Below are 14,033 nucleotides of genomic sequence, written 5' to 3' on the forward strand. Positions count from 1 at the left end.
TGCTTTACAGTATTGTGCCGGTTTCTGCCACATATCAACATGAATCAGCCACTGGCATACATATATCCCCTCCCTCTGGAACCTCCCTCCCATCTCCCACTGCATCCCACCCCTCTAGGTTGTCTCAGAGCCCTGGTTTGAGTTCCTGAGTCATGCAGCAAATTCCCACTGGCTATCTGTCTTACACATGGTAATGTGTATGCTTCCATGCTTCTCTCTCAATTCATCCCACCTTCTCCTTGCTTGGTTTCCTCTTAATTGGATTCACTGACTTCTGTTTCTCCTGATTTCTTGGCCTTTTGGTCCTGGGGCTCTTTGGCTCTTCTCTTCCCTTGGTTTACTTATTCCCTCGGGGAGCTTATCCACTGTGTGTTTATCAGGCATCCCCACGTGGTGAGAGCAGGTTTGCACCCAGGCCCATCTCTTCCTAGAATTCTGGGCTCCTAAAGCACAGTGTTCACTCAGCCTTGGTACTTGAACATCCAGGGGGCATCTCCCACCCGAGACATGTGGAACACACCTCCTTGTCTTTCTTCTAAGGGAGGGAGAGACTGTCTTCCCCATTCTGGGAGCTTAGACTGAAGATCAAATCGTGGTGTCGTTTCTGAATGTACCACTCACTCCCATCCACCTGGGCCTCCCATTGGCTCTCCTTTCACCTGTCTCTAGACTCCCCACCGGAGTCTGACCCCCCATCACCTCTCATCTGCAAGACCCTCCCAGCCCGACAGGCCCCGGCTTCCCCCTTGCTGCCTGCAGTCCAGATCAGCCTCTTGAAATATACCCCATGAGGAGGCACCTCTATTCACAGCCCTCTATTAGAAAATTTCCATCTCAATGTGAAAGCCAGAGTCCTTACAGTGTCCCTTAGGGCTGGACCCTGTGGCTCCTTGTCCCCTTTCTGACCCCTCCTGCTTCAGCCATGCTGGCTTGCTGCACACTCACCACTCTGGGCATTTGCACCTCTGTCTTCTGTTTCCACAAAATCACTGTGGATGGTGACTGCAGCCATGAAATTAAAAGATGCTTGCTCCTTGGAAGGAAAGTTATGACCAACCTAGACAGCATATTAAAAAGCAGAGACATTACTTTGCCAACAAAGGTCCGTCTAGTCAAGGCTATGGTTTTTCTAGAAGTCGTGTATGGATGTGGCAGTTGGACTATGAAGAAAGCTGAGTGCTGAAGAATTGATGCTTTTGAACTGTGGTGTTGGAGAAGACTCTTGAGAGTCCCTTGGATTGCAAGGAGATCCAACCAGTCCATCCTAAAGGAGATCAGCCCTGGGATTTCTTTGGAAGGAATGATGCTAAAGCTGAAACTCCAGTACTTTGGCCACCTCACGTGAAGAGCTGACTCATTTGAAAAGTGACCCTGATGCTGGGAAAGATTGAGGGCAGGAGGAGAAGGGGACGACAGAGGATGAGATGATTGGATGGCATCACCGACTCAATGGACATGGGTTTGGGTGGACTCCGGGAGTTGGTGATAGACAGGGAGGCCTGGTGTGCTGCGGTTCATGGGATTGCAAAGAGTCGGACACGACTGAGTGACTGAACTGAACTTGTTTCCAGTGTTCTTTCTTTCCCCAGAATCTGCACAGTCTCCTTCTCCTGCAAGTCCTCACTTAATGTAACAGCCATGAGGTCTTTTCTGCTCTCCTTTCTGAACCTATAGCTCCCCTCTCCCCACATTACCTGGTTTCCCCCATCACCCTTTATTTTTTTGCCCTGAAGGAGGAAATGACAACCCACTCCAGTGTTCTTGCCTGGAGAATCCCGTGGATAGAGGAACCTGGCAGGCTAGAGTCCATAGGGCCATAAAGAGTTGGATACAACTGAGTGTCTGAGCACGCACTTACTCACCTTATAACTTATTTACTGTTATGGTTTATTGTTTAGTCTCCCCACTATAATATAAGCTCCATAAAAGGGATATTTTGGGGGGAGGAGATGTGTTTATTGCTATATTCCAGGGCGTAGAACAGTTCTAGCACAGACTAGGTGCTCAGGAAACACTGATCACATTATGGAAATGTATCCTACTTAAGACACCTGATGATGTAACTAAAGCACCTAAGTATGCTAAATACCATGAAGCCCCTGTATTTTATCTCAAAATGTAAATTTCATATTTTACTTCATGATCTATGTTTTTTTATTATGGCAGCAACGTTTAGAATACTTAGCACTGGATGAAATGGAAGCTTCGGGAAGATTCCCCCTTGATTATTCTGTGTACCGCTCCCCAAACCCCGCCACCCAACCAACACACATACATTGTCTTGGTTGTCATGTCCCACCCCACAGCCTTCAGGAGGCATATTCTAAGTTATAATTGATATTTAGAATAATGACCATGCACCTTACACTATCAAGAAAAGAAAATTCTCATTTGTGAAGTGTTCTCGGTAAGCAGTAGCATAGAATAAGTACATTTGAACCTTCCAGCTCCTTAGTTAACATTTCAGTTCTTCATTTCATTCTCATGTCCCGATCCCCAACTGCGGAAGCCTCTGCTGCCTGGAGAAAGGGTACTCATGCATGCATGCTAAGTCACTTCAGTCGTGTCTGACTCTGTGCGACCCCATAGACGGCAGCCCACCAGGCTCCCCCGTCCCTGGGATTCTCCAGGCAAGAATACTGGAGTGGGTTGCCATTTCCTTCTCCAGGGGTACCCATAGGGAAAGGTATTTATGAAAGGGACATAAGTCACAACCATTCTTCTTATAAGAGGAGCCTGAAAGTTAAGTTGGACGTTTTAAAAAAAGATATGGAGGGACTTCCCTGGTGGTCCAGTGGTTAAGACTCCATGCCCCCAAGGCAGGGGGCCCGGATTTGATCCTACACGTTGCAACTAAGAGCTGGCACAGCTAAATCAATAATAAGTAAATATGAAAAGATATAGGATTTTTCATATTTCAAAAGTACAGGAAAATTTAAAATTGGTAGAAATACATCTATGCGACCCCATGGACTGTAGCCCCCCAGGCTCCTCTGTCCATGGAATTCTCCAGGCAAGAATACTAGAGTGAGTTGCCATGCCCTCCTCTAGGGGATCTTCCCTACCCAGGGATTGAACCCAGGTCTGCTGCATTGCAGGCGGATTCTTTACCATCTGAGGCACCAGGGAAGCAACAAAAATGAAAGAAATCCAGAATTTCCTACCTTTGGATTCTTACCTGTGCTCCTTAGGGATCTTGGTCAAAGTATTTAATCCATGGAGGCTAACACTCCCTTTCCTGTAAATCAAGGATGGTTATGTCAGCTGTTGGGCTCTTGTGCCCTGGGGAGCCCTGACACACAGAGGCTCAGGACATATTAAACTCTCCCCCTTCTGTCTGTACACCCATCTCCTTGAGGTGACAAACGTTCTCAATTCCTGTAAATTATAAAAGGTAAGTTATCAGTGCTAATATTAGTGCTTTTTTTTCCCTCCCCTGAAAGTTTCTGTAATGTTACTAGCTAAAATCGTACCAGGTTTGTTTTGAATAATACATGTTCTATGGAAAAGTTCAGCAGTGATTGGCTTAATTATACGTTCAAGCCCAAGAACAACTTATATTGTGCCTTTCAGATACAGACTTTAACAGAAATGAATGCTTCAATCAGGCTGTAAGCCGGATGGGAGTAAAATAGTTACACATTTATGAGGGTGAGAAAAGCCCCTGTTTAAATGAGGGGAAAACCGTGTGGTTTAAGCCTGTTCATTTTTTTAACTTAAATGGAACAGTAATATAATGAAGAAATACTTTGCCAAGAATAACCTGGTACAGTCACCAAGGTATATTTCGGTCACAGAACGTGACTGAGGTTCAGGCTCACGATGCCTGCTTCTGATTTACGGAAGCACGTGCCGCACAGACAAGTCTCGGAGTCAGTGAGAGGCTATGTGTTTACAGACTGGGGTTCTGATGCCTGCTCTTCTGTTTTCATCTTGGTTTGAATCTTGGGAGGTGCCTGCCCGTGTCTGAACTCGCTGGTTGTAGAATGGCTCGTGTTCCTTACAGTTAAAACAGAGAGGTTATTTGAAAGTCATGCGAACCACTTTGAATCCCATATTCATAAAAATTCCAAGAGAGGGTTATTTAAAAGTCGTGTTAACCATTTTGAGTCTTGAGCATCTTTGTTTCCGGCTGTCACCAAAGCAGTGCTAGGTCTGCAGAGATCAGGCTCCTGACTGACTTTTGGATGAGACTTGTACACTTGGGGGACAAATGCAGAGTGGAATTCAACATTTGGTACTAAAAAAGAAAAAGAGAAATATCCATGCTACCGAGCAAAAAGAGCATGGATGGAAATGTGTGAGATGCATTTTGATAATTTCTGAAAGAAAAATAAGAAAAAAGGTTTATCTTTAGATGGATTAGACTATATTATTATAGTCTATATAATATGTAGACTATGTTATTTTAGGCTATATTCTGTAAATTTTTCTGGAAAAGGTGATTAAAAAAAAGAAACACACCCTGAAATACTTTCAGTTTCTGTGATGGCTCAGATGTAGCTGGGCCTCTCAATTCACTGACATTCCAGAAACATACCAGTAATATTTGTGGGACTGTTGGGCTCACCACACCTCTCAGAAACTCAATGCCGTCAACGTGGTTGGGAACTTGCTTATTGATTCTACAAATGTTTTCATGTTAATTTTTGCATCCCCTTCCTACACAAGCTCATAAGGCTTCTGGGGAAGGGTTCAGATCATAAGTGGCTGTTCTTTCTCTCCAGTGCCCGGTCCATGGGGGGCTTGGGGGGATGTATAGGTGTATGCAAAAATTCACGCTGAACTGGTGAGTGGAGCTCTTCTTTTACTTCAGTTCCCCAAGTTTCTGTCAAGACTAAGAACATTTTCTTTTTTTGCCAACTCTGCCTCCCACATGAATATTTGAGCTATTGCTTGCTGGGGACACCTTCCGGGGTGGTGTCCCAAAGTGTCCCTAGGAGATGGCTCACATGTGATGCTTCTGGGGACGGGGTGGGGGGAGGGCATGAAGGTGAAGGTGATGGCAGTGACCAGCAAGATTTCGCCCAGCCTCCTCACTCTCATCCCAACTCTTCCTCTTATCTCTTGCTTCTCATCCCTCGCAACATTGTCCCTGACACTTGTGCCCAGTCCTTGCCGCCCCGTCACCTTTCCTGAACAAGCTGGGGACTTTCTCCTCTCAGTTCACTTGCGGATTCAGTAGGTGGCCCTGGAGTGCCCGTGTCTTTGGATGTGCCCTTTCCTATTCCTTGGATCGCCCTTCTCTATCTTCATTCAGCAGAATCCCACACATCCTCTAGACCCAGTTCTTCATCTGACTTTTTTAATGGGGTCATTTTTAACTTTCATAGGAAGGATTTGAATGTCCAATGAGGGTTTGTCTTCATTTGTGGCCTGCAGAAAGGTGAAGGCCTCACGTGTGGCACATCCTTGACAGAGAGCCCTTTTCTCTTTTGATCTTCTTCTCTCAGGCTGAAATGTTTCCCTTGGGTGATAATTTGTTGGATGCTTCGAGACTCTCTAGACCGGGGTTGCTATCGGATCTTATTAGAATGGATGTGTCATTCTGATGAAATTACCACTTGGCAGTTTTATGAATCATTGTTTTTGAGCTTTTTTTTTGACCATTACTCAAGGAGATGTAAATTTAATTCACAACCCAGTGTATAGGCAAACATAAGCACGCAAAAAACTTTAATGTCATAGGACAATTTTTACCCTTACTGGGATGTAACCCTCTTACCCGCCCCCCCCGCCAAAATTCCTTGCTCCATTTGCATCCTATTCATTTAAAAATACTGGTATCAAATCATTGCATAAATGTCATGACCCAACAATGGTTCATGAACCCTTGGACAAACACTTCTGTTAGCAATGCTGCAGATGTTAATTTTTTCTTTTTTTATAAAAATGGGTGTGAGCGTTGAGACACTACTTGTGATAAATTGGCTTACTAAGGTGATGAACTGTGCAAAAAGCTGGGCTGTTGTCTCTGTGGAATTTATTGCTTTTCCTTTACTGAATACCAGCCATGCTTGTCTTCTGAGGTCCTATTCCGGGCATCCCTTGCTGCAGATTGGTTTGTCTTTTCATCTGTTAATATGCATTTGGAAGGAGCCCCATAGAATTGAAATAGACCCAGTGGGACTCCACAATGGATGCTTAGCTTTCGAGGCCTTAGGAACAGTCTGCATTCTGTCCACTTTTTAAGGATTACTCTCCCCAAGCACTATTCCTATGGAGATCAGATGTTCCTTTTGCTTGCGTCTTCATACTGATTGGGGTCAAATTTTCTTAAGATTAGGAATGAGTTCCTTCCGGTCCTGTTACCCGTGCATTTGGAGTGCAGCTCATGGACTGAAGAGGGCAGACGCCAGTCTGGGCCGTACTGACAGAGTTCGTTAGGGTTAGGTCCTTAGTTCAGTGCTGTGGTTTTAGATGTTTAGGCATAGTTGTTCTTCAGTTTCAGTGTTTTTAATGAGACAGGCAATAAAAGTTTAAGGCCGGGTTTCTCAACCTCAACACCAATGATGTATGGAGCCAACTAATTCTTTATTGTGGAAATTGTCCTGTGCCTTGTAAGATGTTTAGTAGCATCTCTGAACACTGCCCACTAGAGCCAGTGCCCTAGTGTGACAACCAAAGATGTGTTTCGAGATTGCCAAATGTCCCCTGGGGACCAAAGTCGCAGTGGTTGAGATCAGCTGGGTAAACATGATGCCAATTGTTCAGTGAGCACTTAGGTTATTTTCTTACATTTTCTAATATGTAATATAGGTACATGACTTGTGTCATTGCCTTTTTTGACATTTGACACATTTGACAAATTAGTTTTATGTGCTGTAACTATTGGGGAATTGATCAAATTCAGATAAATACTAAGACTGGAAGTTGAAAAATTCCAAGTTTGTGTGTGTGTGTATATATCTATACATATATATATACACATATATAATGTATTAATAGTTAACAAAATGTTTGAAACAGCTGGCTGTTATAATATTGATATTATAATGCACTAAGTTAAATTTATAACTAAAAATTAATAATAGTACTGTGTATTAGTGTTTGCATTTCACAGTTTTTTTGGGTGGTTTCACATGTATTTCTACATTCAATTCTCAACTCACGGAGTAGGTATGACAGCTATTTTTATCCTTAAGCTGCAGATGGGGAAAATGAGATGCAGAAAGCACAAGTAATTCACCCTGAAACTCACATGCTATTTAAGAACTGGAAGCAGGGCTTAAACTCAAGTTCTGTGACACAAACCAGTCTGGGATTCTGAGGCTTGTCTCCTTAATGAGTCAAGCTCCCCCTGGCCCCACAGCCCCCACCCCTAAATAAAGGGAACTAAGTAGATATTGTTAGGGTTAATGGTGCGTCCTTATCTTTTATTTTTCCAGCTCTTATCAGTATCTGAAATGTTTGCCTTGTCCAGTGATGGGGTTCCTCTTTCATTATAAAAAATCTTTCTGAAATTATATAGGAAGCCTTGTTGATATCTCATGGTTGGGAGAACTTGAGCTCCCCTTAACCGCCTCACCCAGCCATAAATCTGGCTTTTGTGCAGAGTCCCCACGCCTCTGTTCTGCTTGCTACATCAGTTAGCCCCCAGCCCTCCTCACAGCACCATCTGGTCCCCTGGGGTCACCCTTGACTTCCCTGTGGTCGCTCCATCTGGGCAGTCGGTGCTGGCGGAGACAAAGCACGGCTGGAGGAGTTTAGTTCCCTTTGCTCTGAACTCTATACTATGGGAAAGTGGAGACGCTGGCATTTTTGATGCATCAGTTCAAGACCAAGCTCAAGGCAAATGAAGAAAAGGTAAAGCTTGAATTTCCTCCTAAAAGATGATTTACTGTGAGATTCAGTAGGTCATGGGGGTTGCTGGGATTCTGATGACATACTTGTGAAATTCCTCCACATTGCTGGGCATTTCTGGGGTGGTAATGGATTACAATTTTAAAAAGTTAGTTTAAATTAGGTGTTTGGGGTTAATATATATACACTATTATATATAAAATAGATAATCAACAAGGTACTGAATAGCAGAGGGAATTATACTCAATATTTTGTAATAACCTATAAGGGAAAAGAATCTGAAAAAGAATATATGTGTATCATATGTATATATATGCATGTATATATATACATGAATATATATTCACATATATACACACATTCATGTATATATACATATACATATACATGAATACATATACATATATATGAATCATGTGAATCATGTATATGTATATATGAATCACATGTACTTTGCTGTACACCTGAACTCACTCAACATTGTAAATCAATTATACTTCAATTAAAAAAAAGAAACGAAAAAAGTTCCATTCTTATTTGTGATTTTAGCTTAAAAAGCTACATAGCACATTCATAAGGTTGGGGATTGGAAGGGAATGCAGGCAACAAAATACAAAGGCTTTTTATTCAGGTTCATGAGATTGTGATCAATTTTTTAAAATCCCAGTATTTTATGGTAATTATAAAAAAATAATTGTAGAAATAAATGTATACACAGCATAGGATATTTGTGAAGTACACACAGCCTTAGCACCATTTCATTTCATTCCTAAGAAACTTAAAATTTCTCCTGGCCAGCTGTGGGCCTTGTGGAACCTGAGTATACCTGATGTGTATTTCTGCAGATTATGTACCCAAAGTGCATGTTTTTATCTACAGGGGGCTTTTAACTATTTCTTTTCCTTTTAAAAAAATTTCTTAGGAAATCTGTCATTTTGATATTGTCATCCAGCTTTCTATCAATCAATTTTTTTTTAACTTGGATACCATAAAATGCTTTTAGTAAAGGATTTCAGAGACTCAGGGTTGCAGAAAATCTGACTTGTTTATTCTCTTGCCTTCAGACAAGAGTCCCAGCTGAAACTTGACAGATAAATATCTGTTCAATTTGCTAAACTCCTCAGGGACAGTTCTAAAGTTGTCCTCTGAGATTACCCTTCCTTGTCAATAAATTCCTAGTAAATATTAGATAAATTCTTCTTGCCACAGTTGAGGGCTGTTTTCTTTCTGCAGGAGTGATTGGCTGGGGATGTTGAACAGCTGGTCAGCATCACTCATGTGTCATAATGCACGTCATATCGGCCTTTGGGGTTTTCTCTAGGCAGGATTGTGTTCATTCTTGAGACATGGCCTCATGGGTTTATACATCAATCTTTCAGCCAGTTCCTGTTAGGGTGATTCCTGCTCATAGTCTGTGCCCAAATCAGTCTTCTTACATGTGAAGCTGCTGTCATTCAACAGGTATCATTTAAATGCTTCTGTGAGCTCAAGATGCAGACCTTAGCAGATCGAACCTTGGAAAGGACAGGGTCCGGGGCTGTGTGTTTTGAAATAGGACATGAAATCTTAAATTAAGCTATTTAACTTTAGAAGGAGTCAGACAAGGTGAAGTTACAATCTGCCGCAGGGGCATAAGCTTCCAAGCTCAAGCCATTCTGCACCTTTGAACCCCTCCTCCCCAAACTCCACCATCTCTGTGTGTCCTTGAGTGGCCGACACAGCGGGCCCCTCTCCCAGTGCCAGCTTTGTGCCCATGGGTTGAGGGGCTTGAGTGGTGCTGTGTGTGCGCGTCTTCGGGCATGTGACCCTCCAATCAGAAGGGCCTGACAAAGAGTCGCTGGGAGACTTTCACCTGTGGGTCATCACCAGACCTTGGTATTGAGGAAAGCAAGCACAAAGGCTCACTCCCTTCAGCTTGTGGTGGGAGCGGCAGCTGGAAGCTTCTCTGACTTTTAGCTTCTACTAAAATGTAGCTGAGAAAAGACAACGTAGGTATTGAACTTTCAAAAGGTAGGGTGCTGCTGTTCCAGCTCCCATGTCACATGTGTCATGGGTAACTCACTCAGTGGCTCTTCTGCCTTTTAGATGTTCGGGAGAGCTGCCCATGGAAAGATGTGATCAGTAGTGGGCTGGGTACCACTCTAACCTCATTGGTTAGAGATGCTGGCTTCAGTCTTTATAGACTCACATGAGCGGTTAGATTTCCTGCTGATGCCTAAGTGGGAAGTCTTTTTGACTTTTTTTTTTTTAATTTAAATTGTGTGTGTGTGGATCATCCTAGGTAGACTTGTGTCTTTGGATTTATTGGGGATACTTATGTCTTGTACCCAGAGAAGGCGATGGCACCCTACTCCAGTACTCTTGCCTGGAAAGTCCCATGGACAGAGGAGCCTGGTAGGCTGCAGTCCACGGGGTCGCGAAGAGTCAGACACGACTGAGCAACTTCACTTTCACTTTTCACTTTCATGCATTGGAGAAGGAAATGGCAACCCACTCCAGTGTTCTTGCCTGGAGAATCCCAGGGACGGAGGGGCCTGGTGGGCTGCTGTCTATGGGGTCGCACAGAGTCGGACACAACTGAAGCGACTTAGCAGCATGTCTTGTACCAGTGCTCTGTGAATTTTAGAAGTGACCATCAAACCATCCAAAGAGGCTATACAAGTGGCTAACAAGCCATGAAAAGATGTTCAACATCACTAATCATCAGAGAAGTGTAAATCAAAGCCACAGTAAGATATCATCTCACACTATAGGATGGCCACTATATTAAAAAAAAAAAAACAAATAGGAAATCACAAGTGTTCCTGACGATGCAGAGAAAAATTAGAACCTATACTCTATTGATAGGAATGTAAAATGGTGCGGCTGCTATGGGAAACAGTATGGTGGGTCCTCAAAAAAATGAACAATGGAAAAATCATATGATCAAGCAATTCCACTTCTGAGTATATACCTCAAAGAATTGCAGGCAGGGTCTCAAAGAGATACGTGTACACCTGTGTTCTTAGCAGCATTATTCACAATAGACAAGAGGTGGAAAGCAGTTTCTAAGGGTCTGTTTACAGATAAATGGATAAACAGAATGTGAATAATGGAATATTATGCAGCCTTAAAAAGGAAGGAAATTTTGACACATGCTACAACACAAAGGAGCCTTGAAGACATTACGCTAAATGAAAAAAGCCAGTGATAAATGTCAAATCCGGTGCGATTCCACTTGCATGGTGTACCTAGAGCAGTCAAATTCGTTAGACAAAAGAGAATGGTTGTTACCAGCGGCTGGGGAGATGGAGGAGAGAGTGAGGTGAGGAGTTTAATGCAAGAGGTTTAGTTTTGCAAGATGAAAAGAGTTCGGGAGACGAATTGCATAACAGTGTGAACATACTTCACACTACTGTCTGACCACTTAAAAATGGTTCAGATGGTAAATGTTATGTGCATTGTACTGCAATTACAAATATAGTTTGTTTGTTTGTTTTAAAGAGGAAAAAGGTCACTATTGAGCCCTCACTGCTTTGCTCTCTCTGTCTGCAGAGAAAATAAAGGCTTTGTGTCCGGCCGTGAACACAGCCAGATGGCAGCACCCCCATCTTTCCCTCAAAGGTGGGCTTCCTGCCGCTGGCCTCTTGCAGCGGGGCCCACGCATGTGCTGGAGAAAACCTTTTTCATTTCATCTCTGGGGTTGGCATCTCTGACACATGTTATTTTAGCCAAGGGCTATTTCTCTGTGATTCTACATTTTGGGTTTTGTTTTTGCTGCTTCATCAGCTGGGGAACAGTGACCTGTTGTTGCCGTGCCGGGACGCTGCTCCTGTGATCTTGCCAGGGCGGCGGGTCTGGGAGTTGTTTTCCGAGCGGTGGTGACAGACGAGCTGTGACTCAGGGCAGCGCGCTCACCTGCTCTCCCCCGAAACAAAGGCATGCGTTTGCCTGAGGACAGAGTGAAAGGCCTTTCGCAAGGTTGCTGGGGGCGGTCCTGGCTTCCTTCACATCTTCCAGACAACCCTGATGAATCACACAGCTCACAGATGTGCCGTTTATTATTTTCACAGCGATTCTGGACACCCATTGTTTCTCCACGTAATTTACGGCAAGCCTTCCTTTTGACTTTTGGGGGGACCGGGTGTAAAGTGCTTGACAGAGTTTTCTCCTGTTTCTTGTTTTTCAGGATCCTTTCATGGATCCACTGCCTGGACTTCCTAACCACGCTGCCTTGCTCCTGGGACCCTGTCAAGTCGACTGACCATTAATCTCCCTCAGTGCACAAACCAGACTGCAGGTGAGTCCGGCCCGTGGGAGCTGTGGTTCCTGTCCAGTGCCATGGCTGTGTTAGTAAGGGTTTAATTATTTGTTCCCATTATTTGTGTTTTAAACTGAGCTTGATCATTGCCTCCAAAGAAATGTCAGCCCTTTTGACTTCTGTGGCTGTACATTCTTACATATAAAAGAATGTAAATTAAAAACCAACTTCATGTATTAGAAGTAGGTAACCCACTCCAGTATTCTTGCCTGGAGAATCCCATGGACAGAGGAGGCTGGCGGGCTACATACAGTCCATGGGGTCGCAAGAGTCGGACACAACTGATTGACTAAACCTAACCTCATATATTAGAAACGTAACTGGAAGCATCGTTTCTGACTTGCCTCAAACACTGGTACATTGGTTAGAATAAAAAAAACAAAACTGAGGAGGTGGGGTGGTTTGGATCATCCCCTGGAATTTTGCTTAACTAACAGACTCTCTAAACAAATTGGAGTTTTAAAGGAAATCAATAGAATCTAAGTTTGGGTATGTTTTTTTTTTTTTTGGATGCTCACATTCTTTTTTTTTTTTAATTAAAAAAATTTAAATATTTCTTTCTAGGATGCTCACATTCTAACAAGTCAGCTTCAGACTTTTATCAGTTTCTAAAGTGAGGACCCTTAAAGTCTTTAGAAAAGCACGAGAGATTAGTTTCATTAAAATGTTTTTCTTTTCCAAAGGAGAGCTTTTATTTTCTCCCTCTGTTTTTCACCTCAGCCTAGTTTTTGAGAACATTTAGTCTTTATCCTTTGAGGTATGCTATTCTGTGTGACATATGAAAGCTCCAACACAGTGCAGTACCCGGAGTCATATTACCACAAACATGGTCATTTTTCAGCAGTAACCACTTATATTGGGGTGCAATATGAGCTCTTTCAGTCGTTCATGTATAAAGGAAAGGTGTCTCTGTGGTCACTGAAAAATCAGTGTATTGCAGTGACAGAGTAAAGGGATTTTCTCATTTTGCTCTTTAGAATCATTGATTGAAAACCTCCCAACACCCAGCCTATAGGAGGTCTCTGTCTTAAGCTGATTGCTATGCCTGTTCGGTTTCTGAATTAACATCAGACAACAGATAATGTGCTTAAACTCACTAGCACAGGAATGTGCAGTGCTGTCTACTTGGCTGATGACCTGCAATGCAGAAGGAGAACCAATTCCGCAAGTCACGCTTGTCCCTACGTCTCTGAGTTGTGTCAGGCCCAGAAAGAGGTTGCTTGGTTCCTCTGTCACCTGAACATAGCTTGTAGAAAGTTCTGTCCTAGTGGAATGTAGTTTAGGTCATGACTCTTACTGACACTGCTGTTCTTAATTCAGGTGACGATGGGAAACTCCGAGAGTCAGTACACCCTACAAGGACCTAAAAATCATAGCAATACTATTACTGGTGCTAAACAAAAGCCTTGCTCCCTGAAAATCCGTGGCCTTCATGCCAAGGATGACAAGTCATTGCACGGATGGGGTCATGGAAGCAGCGGAGCGGGGTACAAGTCCAGGTCGTTGGCCCGAAGCTGCCTTTCTCACTTTAAGAGCAATCAGCCTTATGCATCCCGACCAGGGGGCCCCACGTGCAAAGCCTCCAAAGGCAGTGCCTACGCCAAGCATAGGACAGGTGCCGCAGGGTCAGATTTCCAGGGCACCGATGCCGCTTTCTCGCCCGAGAACAGCTTCCACTATGTCGGACGCCCGCCCGAGGAGAACCACTCGGCTTCGAGGGACTGCCGCAATGGGCACCTTCTCAACTGCTACGGCGGGAACGAGAGCATCGCATCCACCCCGCCTGGCGAGGACCGCAAGAGCCCCCGGGTGCTCATCAAGACGCTGGGCAAGCTGGACGGGTGCCTGCGGGTAGAGTTCCACAGCGGCACCGCGCCCCCGGGGGCCTCCCCATCGGGCGGCCCGGTGCAGCTGCTGCGCTACTCGGCCG

General features: G+C 43.9%; 1 protein-coding gene across 1 annotated transcript in view; it reads left to right on the top strand.

Moving 5' to 3' along the window:
* The window catches only part of TIAM2 (T-cell lymphoma invasion and metastasis 2), a 233,049-nt gene that overhangs the window by 106,682 nt on the left and 112,334 nt on the right, over positions 1-14,033 (top strand). Inside the window, 2 exon segments of the mRNA XM_010840909.1 lie at positions 11,972-12,082; positions 13,424-14,029. Of these exon segments, the coding sequence (XP_010839211.1) occupies positions 13,430-14,029 (600 nt within the window). The 5' untranslated portion in view covers positions 11,972-12,082; positions 13,424-13,429.

This window comes from Bison bison, unplaced genomic scaffold (genome assembly GCF_000754665.1).
Source record: "Bison bison bison isolate TAMUID 2011002044 unplaced genomic scaffold, Bison_UMD1.0 scf7180017864148, whole genome shotgun sequence".
Lineage (NCBI taxonomy): Eukaryota > Metazoa > Chordata > Mammalia > Artiodactyla > Bovidae > Bison > Bison bison.